General features: G+C 41.7%; 1 protein-coding gene, 1 pseudogene and 1 gene segment (V, D, J or C); 1 reads left to right on the plus strand and 2 right to left on the minus strand.

The window, feature by feature from the left end:
* Positions 1-10008: 10008 nt before the first annotated feature.
* Positions 10009-11458, minus strand: LOC110288957 (annotated as a pseudogene).
* A 1631-nt stretch (positions 11459-13089) lies between these two features.
* On the plus strand, positions 13090-13675 carry LOC110288958 (Ig kappa chain V19-17-like). The gene is made up of 2 exons (XM_021155183.1): positions 13090-13159; positions 13335-13675. The coding sequence occupies exons 1-2, from the start codon at positions 13099-13101 to the stop codon at positions 13673-13675; spliced, it is 402 nt and encodes a 133-aa protein (XP_021010842.1). The 5' UTR covers positions 13090-13098.
* An 854-nt stretch (positions 13676-14529) lies between these two features.
* On the minus strand, positions 14530-15157 carry LOC110288959. The segment is given in 2 exon segments: positions 14530-14888; positions 15087-15157. Coding segments are annotated over 2 exon segments (408 nt in total).
* Positions 15158-21395: the final 6238 nt, after the last annotated feature.

Consider the following 21395-nt stretch of genomic DNA (forward strand, 5'->3'; position numbering starts at 1 on the left):
GGAAGGAAGGAAGGAAGGAAGGAAGGAAGGAAGAAAGAAAAGAAAGAAAGAAAAAAAAAGAAAGAAAAATAAAGAGAGAGGGAGAATATGAACTTTGGTGGATAGAAAGGAGGAAGGAATAATTTAGGAGTTGGGGAAAGGAAAATATTATCAAAATATATTATATAAAAGTCTTTTGAATAAAAATGTGGTGAAAACTGAACAGGACAGTCATAAAATCCTTAGGATGTGTTTGAATCACTCTGTGAATGGTTTTGCCAACCCAAACTACCACTGTGATGAGAGAAAGTGTCCCTCTGATTATGAGCTTTACTGTGCTGCTTTTCATGTTGAATCATTAGACAAAGGCCCAGGATCCTGAAAGAATCTTCAAAGTTTGTGACCTAATAAGGAGTGCCTAGTCTAGTTGTAAGAGATGGGGTCAGCTACTCTCCTGCTGTGGGTGCTGATGCCCTGAATACCAGGTGAGACAGTACAGCAAAGTGTTGTAAGTTTCTACAGTTGTCATGTGTGCTTTTCATGTCTCTAGGATCTTGATCATTGGAATCATGGCATTTTAAATTTGTTTTTAACTATCACATTTTGCCTTTTAATTCCTAATAGTTCAGAGTGATGCTTGTGACAGTTTTCACAGGTGGCATATGTATCACATTGAGATAGTTTCAGTATGCCTGTAACAGTAGTGTTTCCATATTTATCATTCCAGGCTCTACTGGAGGACATTGTGCTGACCCAGACTTCAGCTTGTTTTGTTGTGTCTCTGGGACAAAGAGACAACATATCCTGCAAGTCCTATGAGAGCATCACTGACACACTGTGCAAAAACAGTATGCAGTGGTATCAGCAGAACCCAGAACAGCTTCCCATAGTCCTGATTTATGAAGCATTCAGTGTAGAGTCTGGTGTTTCTGTCAGATTCTGTGGTAGCTGGTGTGAGACAGATTTCAAACTCACAATTTATCCTGTAGAGGACAGCAACGCTGCAAGCTATTATTGTCAGCAGAGTAAGGAAGTTTTTCACACAGTTTTCTATGTCTAAGCAAGAAATTCCTGGGCTTGTGGATCAATGACATTCTAACTCTCTAGACAACTCTGCCAAAGATCTTCAGGTTTCTTGAAAAAAAGTGCACTGGTTAAATTGATACCAACTGATATACAATGGAGTCATCTGAGAGTAGGGAACATGGATTAAATGCCTTGACAAGATTGGTATATTGGCAAGCCTGTAGAGCATTTTCTTACTTAGTAAATGATGTGAGAATACCCCCTAAAATATCAGTGATGCCACCCCTAAGCTTGTGGTCTGAGTTTTATATGACAGCAGGCTGAACAAGCCATGTGAGCAAGGTAGTAAGCAGCACCCCTTAGTGGTCTCTGCATCAGCTATGACCTCCAGATTCCTGCCCTGGCTTGTTTGAGTTTCTGTTCTGACTTCCTTCGGTGATGGACTAAGGAAGTGAAAGAACATCAACCTTTTCCTCCCCAAATTGTTTTTCTTGTGATGTTTCATCATAAGAATGGTGACCTAAGGCAAAAAGTAAAACCATGAAACATACATTGTTTATACTGATGTGTATATTTCCCTGTACATATTATAGTTAAGTTCCTTTGGTTGGTGGTTAATTTAGTCCCTAGGAGCTCTGGGGGTACTTGTTGGTTCATATTGTTATTCCTCCTATGGGGCTAAAAGCTCCTTCAGCTCCTTCTGTCCTTTCTCTAGCTCCTCCATTGGGGACTTTGTGCCCATTCCAATGGTTTGCTGAGAGCATCCACCTATGTATTTGACAGGCACTGGCAGAGACTCTCAGGAGACAGCTATATCAGGCTCCTGTCAGCAAGTACTTATTGGCAGCCACAGTAGTGTCTGGGTTTGGTGACTGTGTATAGGATGGAGACTCTGCTCCACACTATGCCTCTGTGTCTCCTCCCATGGACATTTTGTTCCCCCTTCTACAAAGGACCGATGTATCCATACTTTGGTCTTCCTTCTTCTTGAACTTGATTTGGTCTGTGAATTGTATCTTGAGTATTCCTGGCTATTGGACTAATATCCACTTATCAGTGAGTCTATACCATCTGTGTTCTTTTGTGATTGGGTTACCTCACTCAAGATGATATACTATAGTTCCATCCATTTGCCTAAGAATTTCATGAATTCATTGTTTTTAATAGCTGAGTAGTATTCCATTGTGTAAATGTACCACAATTTCTGTATTCATTCTTCTATTGATGGATATCTTGTTTCTTTCCAGCTTCTAGCTATTATAAATAATGTTTTGGTTGAAAATAAAGTTCTGTTAGACGCTGTGGGGATATAAAATATAAATAAGAGAGTATAGTGGCAAAAGAAAACTTCAGCCACTCTTCTTCGCAGTTGACAAGAATATCGTTTCGGTTGATCACCAGTGAGCAAAATCACCTGCAAAGAAGAGCCTCCAGTCCCCGAAAGTTCTGTGTTTGACTGAGTCCTCCACACTGACAGTGCTGGGCAAACAAGATGGCTCAACAGATAATAGTGATTGCAGCCAAGCCTAAAGACCTGAGTTCGATCCCTGAGACTCACATTGTAGATGGATCGAACTGACTTCTGCAAGCTACCCCAAATAAATGAAAATAAATAAATGCAAAAAAAAAAGTCTGCTATGAGCATAATGGAGCATATGTCCTTATAATATGTTGGAGCATCTTCTAGGTATATGCCCAGGAGGGACTAAACCACCAACCAAAGAATACACATGGAGGGACCCATGGCTCCAGCTGCATATGTAGCAGAGGATGGTCTTGTTGGACATCAATGGAAGGAGAGACCCTTGATCCTGAGAAGGCTCATGCCCCATTATAGGGGATTGCCAGCACAGGGAATTGTGAGTGGGTGTGTTGGTGAGTAGGGGTATGGGGAATGGAATAGGGAGTTTTCAGGGGGGAAAGGAAAGGAGAATAACATTTCAAATATAAATAAAGTGCCATACATTTGTCTACAAAACTCAGGATGTCCTAGTTCTTAATAGCTGAGTAGTATTTTAGTGTGTAAATGAACCACATTTTCTGTACCCATTCTTTTGTTGGGGGACATCTAGGTTGTTTCCAGCTTATCATTTTGAGTGAGGTTACTTAGACCCAAAAGGACTTGCATGGTATGTACTCACTAATAAGTGGGTATTAGCCACATTTAAAAAAAAGAGGAAGTACAGAATACCCAAGGTACAGTCCACAGAACTCAAAAAGGTCAACAAGCTGAAAGCTCCCAAGTGAGGATGCCTCAGTCCCACTTGGGAGGGAGAAGAAAGTAATCACAAGTGTGGAGGGAGGGACCTGAAAGGGAAAGTGGAAGTGGGGGAGAAGTGGGGTGGCAGGAGGGAAACTTGATCTGGTATTGTGTGAAGAAAAGGACTGAAGCCCTGAGGGCCAGCAGAAAGAAAGGAAACAGGCAACCTAGGGAGGTAGGAGGTTAGGGGTCCCTCCAGAATGCACCAGAGACCTGAGAGGTGAGTGAATCTCAGAACTCAAAGGCAGGGATCTTAGATGAGATGCCTGACAGTAAGGAGAGGGAACTTTTAGATCCCATCCCCAGCATCAAATGAGAGACAAAGGGCATTCCATTGTCACAACTCTGAGTGATAATTGTTCCTGTCTGAAAGAATGACAGGGATGGAAATGGAGAGGAGCCTGAGTTAAAGAAGGTTCAGCTATAGGCCCAAAGAGGGATCCAGCTCAAGGGGAGGTCCCAGGGCCTGACACCATTACTGTGGCTTTGGAGCACTCACAATAAGGAACCTGGCATGATTGCACTCAGAAAGACTGAACATGTAGCTGAAAGAGTAAGAGGCAATTAGTTGCACACAATTAATGGACAGAAGTCTTTTCATCTTGGGAAAGACTGAAAGAAGCTGAGGAGGAAAGCGACCCTTTAGGAGAACCAGCAGTCTCAACTAATATGAACGTTAGAGATCTGTCAAATACTGAACCAGCAAGCAGGAAGCATACACCAGTCAATTTCCCACTCTCCATCCATTTTTTTCCCACCCACCAAACCCTTAGGTACTCTTTGCCTGAAAACCAGCTAGCCCCCACAGACTGGAAATTATGTAGGTAATATCCACTTTTCTCCCTCTCCTGTATATTCAATTACCTAGTCTCTTGCCTAGCCCTGAAACAGAACATTCTTTCTGCCTCAATTCCAGAGGCACCCCACAGTTTCTCTTGTTGAACTCCACTTTCTCACTCCTGGACTGGGGATCAGGTAGGACATTCTCACTCTCCTTTCTGTTCTCTAATTACTATTCCTTCCTCTCATCCCCAGAGCTTTAGTACACATTTTGCAGGGGCTTGTTTAAATTTCAGGGAGACTCAGTTTTCCTCTTTTCTATGGAACACTTGAAGCCCCTCTGACCACACCTTTGAGCTCATCTCCACTCTTGTCAATCTCCAACATACTGAAACACATTCAATCCAAGACAAACAATGGCCATATCTGGAAGGAACTCAAAAGTACTCTCTACTAGGCAACCCAGAGCAACCAAATGCTCCTAAGTTCTAGATATGGCAACAAATTTAAGAAATTCTTTTATATTCAGGGAATATAAAGTGTTAGGTAAAGCTGGAAATGAAAAAATTTGGAAGCAAAAAATCTCAGTGGTAAGGCTCACCAACAGAATCCAGGAGATGGAATAGAGAATCTCACACACTGAAAACATGTTAGAAGTACCTGATGAAAATCTCTCCTCTGCTGTGAAGTGGCCTAGACTTCTGGAGAGTGGGAGACTGTTTCCTTTACCCAATTTCCCCTTGCCACCCAAGGTATCCAGGATAGTTGGTCCTGGGATTATGAAAGCAGATGAGTTAGACTTGCATCTTTCCTGGTCAGTATAGTAGGCTTGGCTCTGGTGGCAGTGGCAAGGTTAGAGGAGTAGAGCTGGTCCTGCCATACTTCTGGATTGAGGTGGCATGGGTCAGAGACAATACCCTCCTCACCTATGACAGTCGATGGAACTGGCCCTGAGGTTATGAGACCTGGTGAGCTGGCCCTGTCACTTGCCTGGCATAGCACTTAGGAGATCAATACCTGCACCTCATCTGAGCAGCACAGTGGAGCTGACCCTTAGTGGAGGAGGCACAGGTGAGCTGGCTCTGAGGACGAGAGTGTGGTCAAGTGGCCACTCATATCTGGTGTGAGGTGGCCAATGTGCATAGGGTGATTCCCCTCCTCCACCTGCAGTAGTTGGAGACCTAGCTCTGCCCCATCACTGACTGTAGCACTTGAGATAGTGGGCCCTGCACCTTATCAGGGCAACAGAATAGAGCTGGCATTGATGGAAAAGCAACAGGTAAGTCAGCCCTGAGGGAGAAAAGCAGGAGAGATGGCCTAGCCCCATCACATGTTGCAGCACTTGGAAGAGTGGGCCCAAATCTTGATAGGGCAGCACAATGAAAGCTGGCTCTAGAAGCATGTGAGAACATAAGAGTTCTTGTCCAGATACCATGAAGGAGAAAAATCTGACTCTGTCTCATGCAAATGGTGGCAATGGTTAGCCTAGCTGGAGTACTGTTGAAGTACAGCTAACCTTGGTGGTACTGATAAGAGAGAGCTGACAGTCTGATTATCTCAGGTACCACCCAGGCCCAGATCCAGGACTCTGAATTTGTCCACCCCCAATATTATCTACAAATCTTTGTTAGTCATTAAAAGGCCATTCTTACTGATACAAAGCTGTAGGCTCTCTATGACACAGGAGAACAACACGTAATCCAGAGAAGTCCTTATTTGGATCCAATACTAATGGTGTCACAGAAGCCAAATATCTTGAACCAGACCAATGACTCATTGCAATGATCATTTGCAAGTGCAGGTGTGTGGGCAAAGTTATACTGTGAGACACACTGTGACATATTACAGCTACTATGATGAAATGCTTTCTGTGCTTTGTTTATTGTTGTTTGCTTCTTTGTATATTTTAGTTTGGGGGATATTGCAAGGGCAAAGGTCAGTTATAAGAGGTCTGTCAAAGTAAGAATTTCTGGTTTTGTTAGAGACATAGATGTGTTATGTGGTGTTTTTCTGGAAGCTATCTGGTGAAAGGGCATGTGATGGTTTTCTGGAGCAGATGCTTGAGAGAACATGCGATGTTTTGGAAACAATGTAAGTATGACACAACAGACTGTGGAAGATGATCTGGCATTGGTCAGCCTGCTGGCCTTTATTGGGCTTCACAGATACTGGTCTTCATTTGTCATGCCTTAGTAGATAGATGCACACCAAAGAACTTCAGGTGGTGTTCCAACTGTTTTTAGATGCTTTGGTGAAAAGTCATTAGAGCCTCATGGTTTCGTCTGGATCGAGATGATGCTGTGGATTCCTTTTTGGTGTTTTGCTAGTGGACTGGACTGCATACAATGAAGACTGGAGTTGCCCCAAGGAACTACTTCTAAGCAGGTCCATGTCTCTCTTGTCCTATTAGCCATTTTCCTCTCCTACATTTGGTCGGTGGTCTGTAAGGGAGGTTGAAATGTTTAAGAACCCTTATTAAAATAGGCTTTGAAAAATATAAGCCTACAGATGGGAGATAAGCAGGACTGGGGTGCCTGACATGAAACTCAACCAATAAAAAGTTAAAAAATAAAAACCTCAACAAAAAACTAAAACACTCACCATAACCAAGAAACAAAAAGAAAATGTTCAATCTAAAAAATCCTAGTCACAAAACATCCAGGTAGTCTGGAATTCCACACAAAGAATAAGATCATTGATAATGCAAGATACATGGTATCAATTCCCCAATAAGACTCAGACAATAGATTGTGGTTGAAATAGTACCCAAATTTCTGTTGCAAGAAAGAATATTGCAGAATATGAAAACAATAAATAATTTCAGATTACCAAATCAAAATAGGGGGAAATTTTCTTATACTACCACAGTGAAATAAGAGTAATCAATAAGCACTCATCACTGATAATGCAACATCCATGGTATCAATTTCCCCAATAAAAGACACAGAAAGTGTCCATCTTTCTGTTGCATCTGAAAAAAACATCTTTATACCTTCATGCCTTCACATCAAAGATAGACATTACCTCAAGTTAAAAGAAGGGGAAAAGGTATTCCAATCAAGTGGACCCAAGGAGCCAGCTGGTTTATCCATTCTAATACCTGTGACAAAATGGACTTAACATCCAAACTAATCTCTTTGATTAGCTTTTCATCACTATGACAACAAGTGATAATAATCTTGGACGAACAAAGAGTCTTTTAGATGTATCTCCATAAATCTCCTTTATATAGTTCTTTTCTTCATCTCAGAAGTCCTATATTTACTTAAGTATTATTTATGTTCAACCTGAAGAATATTCTTCCAGTGTTTTTATTTAAAAGCTGAGTTGGAGGTGACTCTATGGATAAAGTGCTTCCCATGTAAGTTTGAGGATCTGGTTTATACCCCAAGAATTCACATAAAATGAAATGCGGTAGCAACATGTGACTGTACTTGGAGTTATGCTATCACACATGAGAACAGAGACAAGAAAATTCCTAGAAGACACTGGGCCATGGTGCCTTTCGTGAGAATTGTGAACCCCACCTCAGATAAGGTCAATGGCAACAGCCACACACAAGGTTGTCTCCTGATATTCACCCACATGCCATGGCAAGGGAAATTTCCTTCAAATCAATATGAACACATATAGACACCCCAAAAAACATAGAGAAAAAATAAAATAAGTAATTATCCTAGGAATTAATTATATTAAACCTCTTAATTGAGTCTTTATTTTTTTCCATCTTAGAAAACATTATCTTTGTGTGTATATGATCTTGAGGGATCAAGTTGTTCTTGAAATATCTTTACATCCTTTACACTGTACATTTATTTTGCATTCTTCCATATCACACCTCAGAAAAACTACAGGGAAAAGATTTAATAAAATAGACTTGCAAACTCCTTTAAGATACACATGTGATGTTGTAGTAAATTTTCTGCTGACACCAACTTCCTGTGGGTGAAACAGGAGCAGGTGTCCTTTGAGAAGCAGCACACACTTGGCTGAGATGATTTGTATATAGAGTCATTATACAACAGCCCAGGCTCCTTTAAAGGCAGCTGCAATGAGCCTTAGAAGCATCCTCTCTTCCAGCTCTCAGAGATGGCATCAGACACACACCTGCTATGGATGCTGCTTCTCTGAGTTCCAGGTAATGATGCAGAGAAGTGTTGAGAGGAACCTCTGTGGCCATCATGAATTTTCATGCCTCTGAGCTCTTGATCATTATAATTAAGCATTTGTAATTGGTTTAAAGTTTCCACATTTCCTTTGATTTTCTTGTTTCTCAGAGTCACATTCACAGCTATTCTTAAAACTTTCAATTGAAAAGGTCCTATGCTGGAAAGGTTTCCAGAGTCACCATGACCAGAAGGAGCCAAGCCATATGAAGAGGGAAGATGGGAGATGGAAGATCCTGACCACGAGGCCAGGAAGATTATCTAAGAGGTAGATGAAAAAGGGGATTGGATCCATAATGATGGATTATATAGAGGCCAATGGAGCTGGGGGAAGACAAGCACAGACCAATATCTGGGATGGAGTGTTCAGGGTAAGGAGTGAGGTATGCCAGCCAAGAAGGCCCAGTAACAGGTAGACAATGGGATATGCTGGGCAGCCAGTATCTTCTTTGGTATGTTAAGGGACATCTAACTTAGTCATCTGCCCCTGATTTGAGACCTAACAAATATGCTTTCATGTGTAGAGAGCTATGACTCTAAAATTGAAAAATACAGACATGTACTTGTGGTTAAGGATCATTTACTGAGATCTCTAACTACTGATAAGAAGATTCAAAAGGCCAAGACAGGGATTAAAAAGCATGTAGTTCTCTTTTTTTAATGAACAGGGAAATTTTCTTCAAATTTAGTAGTAACACCTATTCAAAAAACAATAAAACTAAAACAAATTCTTTGAGAAATTGAATAGAGATCACCATTTAGCTAGGAAATTAACTATAACAGGTACAGGGAAGCATACACACCAGTATAAACTCTTTATGTTTCATGATTTTACTTTTTGTCTTAGGTCACTATTCTTATGATGAAATGCCATGAGAAAAACAATTTGTGGAGGAAAGGGTTTCTGTGTACTTCCATTTTCATAGTCCATCACTAAAGGAAGTTGGAACAGAAACTCAAACAAACCAGGGCAGGAATCTGGAGGCCGGAGCTGATGCAGAGGCCACTGAGGGGTGCTGCTTACTAGCTGCTCACATGGCTTGCTCAGCCTGCTGCCTTATAAAACTCAGACCACAAGCTTAGGGGTGGCCTCATTAATATTTTAGGGGGTCTTCCCACATTATTTACTAATTAATAAAAATGCTCAACAGGCTTGTCAATATACCAATCTTGTCAAGGCATTTAATCAATGTTCCTACTCTCAGATGACTACATTGTATATCAAGTTAGCATAAGTTTAGTCAGTACACTTTTTGTCAAGAAACCTGAAGATTTTTGGTAGAGTTGTCTAGAGAGTTAGAATGTCATTGATCCACAAGCCCAGGAATTTTTTGTTTAGATACAGAAAACTGTGTGAAGAAACTCCTTACTCTGCTGACAATAATAGTTTGCAGCATTGCTGTCCTCTACAGGATTAATTGTGAGTGTGCAATATGTCTTACACCAAGTACCAGGGAACCTGACAGAAATAACAGACTCTACACTGGGTGCTTCATAAATCAGGACTATGGGAGGCTGAAGCTTTTGGCATGTTCTGCCAATGTTCAAGCTACAAATGCTCGCTTAGCAGCTGAGGGGCACACATTAATATCATGTCTGAAAGTGAATAAAAATCCATATAAGACAAATATTCAAAGTTACCACAGGGACACAATGTGACCCCCATCTCCTAGTCTTACATACTGCATTGGTGCCAACACTACTCTTACAGAGACACTCCAAACTAGCAGTAATTAAGTTAAATACCTTAATTCAAGCTAAACTTGTAGGCAAGAGCTACAAGAATGGCATGCATACATTGATACTAGCAGAAACACAGGCTGCAGGGTGACGGTCCATCCTGCTCTCCTGGGCACAAGACATGGCCAGAGTGCCAGCATCCTGCTCCTCCACTTCCCGCAGGAAGCCATGACTCTGGATCTGCTTCATGAGTTGCCACATTGGCCGGGATGTTTGGCCTCTGGAACCCATTGAAAGTAGAAGCAGCAGCAATGGTGTATTCACCCACGTTCACAAACACCATCCATCACCCACATGCATTTCAGGCAGGTTATAGCGCTCAACGATACCAGCAAGGCCATCACATGTTGGCCCCCAGATGCTGGATTAGTAATACTTCTCATCTGGCTTGGGTCTCTTCTGCAGCAGGGCCTTCACATGGGCATGATCATAAAGAATGCAGTTAAATGATCCGTACACTCCATCATTCACATAATGCATGAAGGTTTGCTCATCTTCATCGTCAGAGTGGGTATGCTCCTTCTACCTTTTTGGGTGGAGGGCAATGATGTTGACTGCTAGTGTAAAAGCTGAGCATAGTATTGCCCGGCTCAGCTATGATTCTCTCTACAGAGTTTGATAAAGAACTTTTCCAGAGCTAGGTTGATCACACTGGTGACCTCTTCAAATTTAAGCTTTGTATCTTCAGATCCAGGAAAGCCACCCCCAATATCAAGCCCATACATGCTGAAACCAACTTCTGTTCCCATGTCAAATACACAGCCAGCATCTGACACGGCCTGCATAAAGGTCTGAGAGTCAATACATCCACTGCACACATGGAAGCTAATACCAATGATGTCAATATTTAGCTCTTTTGCCCATTTCAAGAGGAGCCCAATGGTTTTGAGTGTGGCACCAGGCGACAACTGCTTTGAAATCATCATTGACAATCCAAAAAACCAACTTTGAGCACCTTGCTGTCTGCTGCTTCATCATGTCCACTGACCCGAGGTGGAGCCAAGCTGCTGGCTGAGAGAGGACTGTGGCGGTGGCTGCAGGAACTGACCTCCACATTTCTCTTACTGCCCTACACAGTACCCCATCTCTTCTCTATCCAACTTTCTTCATCAACTCAATTTCACTGTCAAAAGTCATCATATGGACTCCATTACTGGCAGCATACTTGATTTGAGACACTTGTTTACAACAAAGCGGTGCATAGGTAATCCTCTCTGGAGGCATCTGAAGCCCCGCACCAACTGTATTTCAGTCTTGCTTGCACAGTCAAATCCTGTCCCAATAGCAGCTAGGGTACTCACTATGGCTCTGTGGTCCTTACACTTGACTGCATAAAAGGGAGTAACACGGGGAAGAGCTTTTAGCCACCTCAGATGCTTTTTTAGAATGTCTCCACATCATAGAAAGAAGAGACTTCAATTGTTATTTTGGGTTCAGAATGTCCTTAGCAGTTAAGCCTTCAATCGAGGGTACAGCAGTCAAACTCTTCCTTAGTAAAGCTTCCCATCATTCTCCATGTGCCTACAGAAAACCTAGAGATGGAATTAAATCATTGCCAGCTCCTCACAAGGCCAGGTTATCCAAGAAATGTGAATGCTGACTCCATGAAGTGGTAGAAACACTCACAGCACAGGGGCATGGCTGGCTGGACCCATGGAAACACTGAACCCCTATGAGCACCTTGCTGTCTGCTGCTTCATCATGTCCACTGACCCGAGGTGGACCCAAGCTGCTGGCTGAGGGAGGACTGTGATGGTGGCTGCAGAAACTGACCTCTACATTTCTCTTACTGCCCTACTCAGTACCCCATCTCTTCTCCATCCTCTTTCTTTCCTCTCCCCTCCTCTTCTTTCACTTCTTTTTTCCTTTCTTCTTTTTAACTTCCCCTTTCTTTCTTCTTTTGCTCTTGCTGTTGTACAGGATTTATTGTTTCCTTGTGATTGAATCAAAGGTAGTTGTACTATTATTTCTGTAAAACTGATCTGTTGAATTTTTAAGTAATTAGTTAATTTTGTTTACACTCCATATTTTATTCAACCCCTCCATCCTCCTACTGCTCCACCTAACATACCTCCTTCCCACATCCCTGTCTCCACATGTATGCCCCCACCTCCAACACCACCTGAGCTCTAATCTCCCTAGGGCATCCAGTCTCTTAAGGATTAAGTGTATCATCTCTGAATGAATACAGATCCAGCAGTCCTCTGCTGTATGTGTGTTGGTGGCCTCATATCAGCTGGTGTATGCTGTCTGTTTGGTGATCCAGTGTTTGAGAGATCTCGGGGGGTCCATATTAATTGAGACTGTTGGACCTCCTACAGGGTCGCCGTCCTCCTCAGCTTCTTTCAGTCTTTCCCTAATTCAAAAACAGGGGTCAGCTGCTTCTGTCCATTGGTTGGGTGCAAATATCTGCATCAGACTCAGCTGCTTGTTGTGTCTTCTAGAGTGAGGTCATGATAGGTTCCTTTCTGTGAGTTCTTCATAGCCTCATTGATAGTGTCAGTCCTTGGGACCACCACTTGAGCTGGATTCCTTATTGGGCCTGTCGCTGGACCTTCTTTTCTTCAGTATCCCCTCCATTTCCATCCCTGTAATTCTTTCAGACAGGAACAATTATTGGTCAGAGATGTAACTGTAGGATGGCACCCCTTCCCTCATTTGATGTCCTGTCCTCCTGCTGGAGGTGGGCTCTATAAGTTCCCTCTCCATACTGTTGAGCATTTCATCCCTTTGAGTCCTGAGAGTCTCTCACCTCCCAGGTCTCTGATGCATTCTGGAGGGTCTTCCAAACCTCTTACCTCCCCAGGTTGCCTGTTGATATACTTTCTGCTGGCCCCCAGTGCTTCAGTCCTTTTCCCTCATCCAATATCTGATTTTAATGGAAGCCTGTCATGAGAGCATCTACACACTTGTGGTTTCAGAGCTTTAAATTGGTCCTTGAGCTTCTATTTTGCTTCCTTCCCAGTGATTACTTCCTGTCTTTGGTAGTACTTTTGACGGTTTATTTAACCTGGATACTCTCAAACAGCTGTGTAACTTACTTCATTATTTGATGACTACTTTGCATAGATCCCTAGAGGCCAGCACAGCTGCCCATGATTTATAAACCAGGTCTTTGCAGTGAGATCTGAAATACATCTGAACAGCATGGACATTAAGATGGAGTCACAGACTCAGGTCTTGGTATTCGTATTGCTCTGGTTGTCTGGTGAGACATTTAAAAGTATTATAACATCTTAAAAGTAATTTATTTAAATAGCTATTTCCTATAGGAAGCCAATATTAGGCAGACAATGCCATTCGAAAAGAAATTTTGAATTCTAACATTTGTATCATGAAGTCTTTGTATATGTAAGTGTATACTCATCTATTTCTGTTTGCAGGTGTTGATGGAGACATTGTGATGACCCAGTCACAAAAATTCATGTCCACATCAGTAGGAGAGAGGGTCAGCATCACCTGCAAGGCCAGTCAGAATGTGTGTAATGCTTTAGCCTGGTATCAACAGAAACCAGGGAAATCTCCGAAACCACTGATTTACTTGGCATCCAATTGGCACACTGGAGTCCCTGATCGCTTCACAGGCAGTGGATCTGGGATATATTTCACTCTTACCATCAGCAGTGTGCAGGCTGAAGACCTGGCAGATTATTTCTGTCAGCAATATTATAGCACTCCTCCCACAGTGCTTCAGCCTTCTACACAAACCTCCTTGAGAGTTTAAACAGCTGTGTACACCACACACAGCCCTGGTTATGCACACTATCCCATTCAGCCTTAGAAGTGCCATGTCTGAAGTGCTGATGAAAACGTTTACAGAGCCCAGTAAAAAATAATGTGTTCCATGCTTGTTATGTCTTTTGGTATAAAACTTCTATACAACAAAATGCAGGGGAAAAATCCACAGTATTGTTTTTCTATTCCTTCTGCAACATATTCTGTAATAACCAAAAACCTGTTGATTAAATATAAGGCATTCATGTTTTTTTTATAGTTCTACATTTCTGGTATCTAATGTAAGACCCTATGGGCTGTTGTGGTGATGTTGTAAACATAAAGATAATTAAAAGGATTACAAATAAAAGAGTCAGAAAAGAAAAAGAAAAGTCAGAAAAAGATGGATATAATTAAGGAAGTAAGAAAACCTCCTAGGAACTAGAAAACACAAGAAAAATGTTTCTATATATTTCTAACAAAAACATAGTTTACAACATCACAACAGCCCATAGGGTCTTATATTAGATATCAGATGTGTAGTACTATAAAAAACTAAATCCCTTATATTCAATCAACAGATTTGTGGTGTAGTACTATAAAAAACTAAATCCCTTATATTCAATCAACAGATTTGTGGTTGTTACAGAATATGTTACAGGAGGAATAGAAAACCAATACAGTGGATTTTTTTTCCTGCATTTTAGTGTATAGAATTTTTATACCTAAAGACATAAGAAACATTGAATACATTATTTTTTACTGGGCTCTGTAAACTTTTTCATCAGCATTTCAGACATGGCACCTCTAAGGCTGAATGGGGAAGTGTGTATAACCAGAGCTGTATGTGGTGTACACAGCTGTTTAAACTCTCAACGAGGTTTGTGTAGAAGGCTGAAGCACTGTGGGAGGAGTGCTATAATGTTGCTGACAGAAATAATCTGCCAGGTCTTCAGCCTGCACACTGCTGATGGTAAGAGTGAAATCTGTCCCAGATCCACTGCCTATGAAGCGATCAGGGACCCCAGATTCCCTAGTGGATGCAAAGTATATCAGAAGTTTAGGAGATTGTCCGGGTTTCTGCTGGTACCAGGCCAAATAGTTCTTTTGGTTGCCACTACTTAAAAGGCTCTGACTGGACTTGCAGCTCATAGTGACCTTCTGTCCTACTGACATAGCCAGGGAGGATGGAGACTGTGTCATCACAATGTCTGCACAGGCACCTGCAATAATTAATAAGCAGTGAAAATGCATAGATACACAAACATAGATTATAACAACAGTCAATATTTTTCATTTAAATGTCCTTATCATAATATCAGAAATTTATTTTGTAAGAAATATTACACACTGGCACGTATTGCAAATTTCTTTCCACAAAGATGAAACTTGAAAAGGTTTTAATACTTTAAATTTCTTACCAGATACCCAGAGCAGCAGAAACATGAGGACCTGTGTCTGTGATTCCATCTTGCTGCCAGGCCTGTCTGATGCTGTTCAGACACAGTGCAAAGGCTTGGTTTATAAATTCTGAGCAGCTGGGCTGGGCTGTTGAAACCCATGCAAAGCAGATAGAAAATACCAAAGCAAATAATGCCTGGTCAGTGTTCATGAGTGCTTGGAATCAATCAACAGGCAAAAATGCCATCAAAGAGAGCATAAGAAAACACTGAAAGTGATTGGCTTCCTCATTACCAACAGAAATCTACTACAGAAACTAGTAGGTTTGGGTTAAAATCTAAGACATATTTAAATCAGGTGACTTTTGTAGAAATTTTAGGAGACCTATCTCAGGTTGACCATTCTAGAAAACATGATAAGATATGCTGAGAAAAATCACAAGAATATAAGAAAAAAAAACCAGAGTATGAAAATGTCCTATAAAAGATAGCAATGGGTAGGAAGCAAAAGAGGAAAGTCAAAAAATATTGAAGCTAAATTTGTTCATTGTCTCCAATCTCCAAATCGACTCTTCTAATGAGAATATGAACAGTGCCTCAGACAGTAGGGCCCCAAATTCCAAAATAAACATGTGACAGAGATATAAGGAGACACCCAACTTAGCTCTGTGGAAATCCCGTGGGACATGAATTTAAGCCTAGGATCAGTGACTATTTAGTCTCAAAGTAAAAGAAAACCTAACAGAAAGTAACATGTTTCCTATGACTTCACGGAACTTAAAAGGGGTTCTAATTTTTGCGGAAATGGTGGAGAATAAAATAAACAAGGTTTCTTTACCTCATCATGCCTGGACACTAGTAACACTGAAAGGGTGTATTCCACAAAAGCATATTTTAGAGAAGTCTAGAAATTTTCAGGATTAAAACTGGCTAAATATGGTCATGCTCACTCTTCAAAAAGTTTACCAGGAGGGGGCACAGCCACACTAAATCAAATAATGAATTTACAGGAACCAACAGATCATAATATCAGAGATTGTTCACATCCGAAGGGGGGGAAATGTTTGAGTTTGAAGGAAGATCAGTCACAATAACAGACATGAAATAAGCACCTGAATTCAGGTTAGTGAATTATGAAAATATATATGAGATGAATTGTAAATCTAGTATTATGTGTAAAGTACAAGAAACAGAAAAGTAAACAAAATATCATAAAAAAGAATAAGATTCACATCTGTATCCCAGAACTAGGAACACAGAAGCAGGAGAACCATCAGATTATGGCCAGCCTGTGGTACATAACAAGTTCTAGACCAGTCTAATCTATGCATGGAAACAAGCTGTCCAAATGTACATCATTAGTCAAATGGTTAAAAGACATCTCATGATATTTTATATCCAAAGTAAACTGTTCATCTGATATTAATGTGCTAAAATTAAGCCAGAACATTATTGAAATCGAATATGCATTTAATAAATATGCATTTTTCTTCTATTTTACGCTAAATATATAATTTTATATAGCAATTTTTCAGGAACAAAAAGAAGTGATTTGCGATAAGCATGTTCAGATTTCATTTATAAACTGCATAAATGACAACATAATACAGAGATGGTTTGTGGGTTAAGAAAGCAACTAATCTCTGTTGTTGGAAGGCCTGGTAGTCCCCGGATACAGGTAAAGCTGGTAGTCTCCTGATGGCAGCAGGTCACTGGGATTGAAGGTAGAGATGTTTTTCCTGAGTGGTAGCTGGCTTGCAGGGATGCAGGTAGAGCTGGTAGTCATTGATAACTTCAGGCCTCTGGATGTCCCGGGTTGCAACATCCCTCAAGGAATAGAAGCAAAGCAGGTAGTCCCTGATGGCTTGCAGGCCTTCCATGATTGCCAGTAGAGGTGTGAACCAGAAGATGGAACACAAAGAGGATAGGGCATACCTCACAGCTGCTGGTTTTGCTGGAGGAAAGGTTTGGTAATTGGCACAAGGGGAGCTCACCTGGATGTCCTAGGTGGCAGCAGAAGTCCAGGGAAGCAGGCATAACTGTGAGCCAGGACATGAATAAAGTGCAGAGGGGATAGGAGGAACTCACTGCTAGGTTTTCCTAAAGGGACCAACAGGCAAGGAATTGGTTAAGGAGTCTCACTTGGTGGTCCCTGATGGCTGCAGGCTTCTAGGATGGCAGGTAGAGTTTTAGACCTGAAAATGGAGCACAGTAGGAAAAGTACAGATCTCATAGCTACTAGGCATGCTAGATGACCCAGGGGATAGGAAAGAGGATAGGGGGTAGAGGATAGCCTAGTGTGACTGTCCTCTGAGAGGATCCACCCAGCAGCTGGCCAAAACCGATTCAGAGACCAGTAAACAAACATTAGACACAGTTCAGAGTCTTGTGAAAGAATTAGAGGAAGGATAAAGGGAACCAGAGGTGATCAGGGCTCCATAAGAAGACCAACAGAGTCAACTAACCTTGTCCGTTGGGGAGCTCCCAGAGACTGAATAGACAACCAAACAGCACTCATGGGCTGAACCTAGCACCTTCCTAAGCATTCCACACATATATGTAGCAGATGTATAGCTTTGTATTCCTAAATACCCCAACAACTGCAACAAGAACTCTCTGTGACTCTGTTGCCTGACTATAAACCCTGTTCCCTTAACTGGTCTCCCTTGTCTGACCTCATTGAGAGAGGATGTGCCTAGTCCTGCAGTGACTTGACGTGTTATAGTGGCTTGGTACCCAGGATGTGTTAAGGACCTCCCCTTTCACAGAGGAGAAAGGGATGGGTATATGGGAGAAGAATCTGTGTAAGGTGGACTCTGGGAAGAGAGGAGTCTGAGATTGGGATGTAAAATTAATTAATTGATTAATTAATTAACAAAATAGTTCCAAATCACAAACTGAAGAATATACCAGATGAGCAACAATCCCCATCAGTGTCTAATAAGTTGTCATGTCTTCTCAATCCTCGATAAACTTTATACTTTCCTTTGTGACAGCCCAGTGATCTCAGACTGTGCTCTCATGTAATTTACTGCTGCTCATTCAGATTGGACACATGGAGACAGGGGTCTAACAAATCTAAAGACTCCTGCAGTTAAACATGAGCTTCTCACAATATATAAAGGGAGAGCATAGGGACTTGGAAGGTAAAATTTCCATGTTCTTCTATGTATAACCACAAAAGCCTGACAACCTTATTTACTGCTTTTCCCACAAATATGTTTTCCACAATATGTCCCAGGGATTTCAGTTCCTTGGACTGTGGTTCAAAATACACTACAAACCAGCTGACTCAAAATAACACAGATGAATTTCCTCCCTTTCCATTCATCTGTCATGCCTATAGGCCTAGGGAAATTCACCATGAGATGCAAAATATACTTGTCAATACAAGGCTGAATTTGGCTTTGCTGTTGAATTATGTATCTCTTACTCTCTGGATGAGTGGCTGTGGCTACCCAATATCTGTGAGAGAAAATAGTAGATATTGAAGGATTTTTTTTTTTTATAATTCAGTTCAGGGCCATGGGTGTGGGGCAAGGAGGGGAGTGGGAGAGAAGCCATGTCCAGCCAGAGTTCCAGTGCTTTGGGCAGGAGGACTTGTAGGACTGCAGCATGTTTTCCATGTGCCCCAGGTGGATGTCTGGCTGTGTTAAGCCACTGACCCCATCTCAGTAGGTGGTGGACAAGGAGCCACCATAGCACCAGGTTCTCAGACTTGGGAATCCCACACTGGATATGACAGAGGAGCTGAGAACAGAATGGGGGTACGCAGGGCTCATCAGCTCTGGGGGCTGAAGGGAGGAGAGGGCAAAGGGAGAGGGGGTGCTGGATGGTTCCCACTTGGGTGAGAGTCCTTGGACAAGTCCATGGCTGGAGCACAGGATGGCCTTCTGGCAGGAGGTTAGACGCTGGCTCGTTAGGAGAAAGCCTATCCTGTCCTTCAAGCACAGTGGTCCTTGATGAGTAGAGACAGTCTATAGTTTTAGAGCTTTATTGTAGAAAAGCAGGGAGAAAGGAAAGAAGGTAGAAAGAGAAAGAGACTGGCCATGGCCACATGGAGAGAGGGAGGAAGGAAAAGAGAGAAGGACAGATACACAGTAATCAAGGTGAGGGCTTAAAAAGAGCAAGGAGGGGCCACACAGCCCCTCTTATAGTGGGCTGGGCTATCATGCTGTTGCCAAGTAACTGTGGGGAGGAGCATATCTGACTATAGTCAGGTAACTGTGGGGGTGGAGTCTAGCCAGAATGACAGAAGCTTGGGACATTGTCTGTGTGACTGATAGTCACAGAATTATGGACAGGGACCTGATTCTGGGAATGTGGCTCACCTTTCTGTCCCTTGTAGATTTCTCTACTGGGTCACCAGAGCAAGCCCCATTCAATCAAAATAGGCTGCCTATCACAGACCCACAATTCAGATAAAATATTGACATAGTATTATTTTTGGTAAGACATACAAGGTAGGTTAGACTTGGAGATGCAGCACTTAAGAGGTCAAAACAGAAATTTGCATAGGTTCAGGACAGCTTGGGCTGTAAAGCAAGTTTTCACATAGTCTGTGGGTAACACATAGGAAGATTCTATATTTTAAAATAGATAGATAGATAGATAGATAGATAGATAGATAGATGACAGATAGATAGATAGATAGATAGATAGATAGATAGATAGATAGATAGATAGATGAATAGATAAATAAAACTAGTCCATTCTGTCTGAGTTAGTGCTTTTTTTTAAAATATGATTTAGATGGCTCAGCAATTACTAATACCTGCTGCTCTTGCAGAGGACTACATCTTACTTCTCAGCTCCCATATCTGGAGCCTCATCACCACCACTAACTCCAGTTCCAAAGGAACCAGTGCCCTCTTATGGCCCATGTAGTAAGTAACCCACACATATGTGGTATATACTCACAGAGATATAAGCAAAAACATTAATAAAATATGTAAGTCTTCAAAATGAATGCCTGATTTATATATATATATATATATATATATATATATATATATGCATGTATATGTGACATAAATACATATATATTATATAAACATATTTTGTTATGCATAAATATCATGAATGTGAAGTTAATATTGATTTCCATTTGAGTGAAAATAAACTTTTCATACACTATTTTCTGATCAGGTTTTCTCTTCTTCAGCTCCTTTAACATCTTTCCCACCTTCCAAACCATCAATTTCCAGGCCTATTTTCTCTTTCTCTTTAGAAAAAAATGACTGGCCATACACAAATAGAGCTGTGAGTGAGCAAGCCTCCCAGGGGTGTGGACAGGCCTGTGAGTGCAGGTAGGCTCACCACTGTGCTCAGAGGAACCAGCACTGAACCTTCAGGACACAGGAACTGAGGGGCAGCCTGGGATCAGAGTCTTCCAGTCTCCTTCTGCACACAGAGCTGATTCTGTGCCACAGAGCTACATACACAAATACCAGCAGGAGAGTGCTGGTCTCCCTGGAGTGCCTACACACCTACAAGCACAAATAAGACCACCACTTCTCTTCAAATTCCTAGTGCAAGAGAGACCCTCACAGAGCAATTAGGACACAAAAAACCATGGATAACATGGGGACAGGGTCCTTCTGATTTCTGCCTGCACCCAAGAGCTGACCCTGTACCACAGCTCTCCATATGTAGATCCCTCCTGAGAGAACTATTTTCCTGAAAGTACTGACATACAGGCTTGCAGGAGGGGCAAGCCAAAGTCACAGACAGCAAGGGCAGAGACAAGAGAAATAACCAGAAGGCAAGCACAAGAACATTAACAAAAAAACCAACCAAACAAACAAAACAAAACAAAAAAACAACAAAAACACCAAGATTACTTGGCATCATCAGAACCCAGTTCTCTCATCACACAAAACCCTGGGGACCCCAACACACCAAAAAAGCAAAACTGATTTAAAATCACATCTCATGATGGTGATAGAGGAATTTAAAAAGGACATAAATAACCCTATAGGTGGAACAACATTATGAACTAACCAGTAACCCGGAGCTCTTGACTCTAGCTCTATATGTATCAAAAGATGGCCTACTCGGCCATCACTGGAAAGAGAGGCCCATTGGACTTGCAAACTTTATATGCCCCAGTACAGGGGAATGCCAGGGCAAAAAAGTGGGAATGGGTGAGTAGGGGAGTGGGGGGTGGAGGGTATGAGGGACTTTTGGGATAGCATTGGAAATGTAATTGAGGAAAATATGTAATAAAAATATATATTTAAAAAAGGACAGATCCTCTTCCGGTCAGAAAAGCACTGGGGTAGCTAGGGCGCAGGGTCGGCTGACACCCGCCAGCTACCCACGACCCCC

Source organism: Mus caroli, unplaced genomic scaffold (assembly GCF_900094665.2).
Source record: "Mus caroli unplaced genomic scaffold, CAROLI_EIJ_v1.1 scaffold_16829_1, whole genome shotgun sequence".
NCBI classification, from domain to species: domain Eukaryota; kingdom Metazoa; phylum Chordata; class Mammalia; order Rodentia; family Muridae; genus Mus; species Mus caroli.

What these genes read in the sequence shown, in the direction of transcription:
- LOC110288958 (XM_021155183.1), top strand. Translation starts at nt 13,099, where the DNA reads ATGGACATTAAGATGGAGTCACAGACTCAGGTCTTGGTATTCGTATTG. An exon ending in CGTATTGCTCTGGTTGTCTG is followed by an intron (nt 13,160 to 13,334) that starts GTGAGACATTTA and finishes TTCTGTTTGCAG; the next exon opens with GTGTTGATGGAGACATTGTG.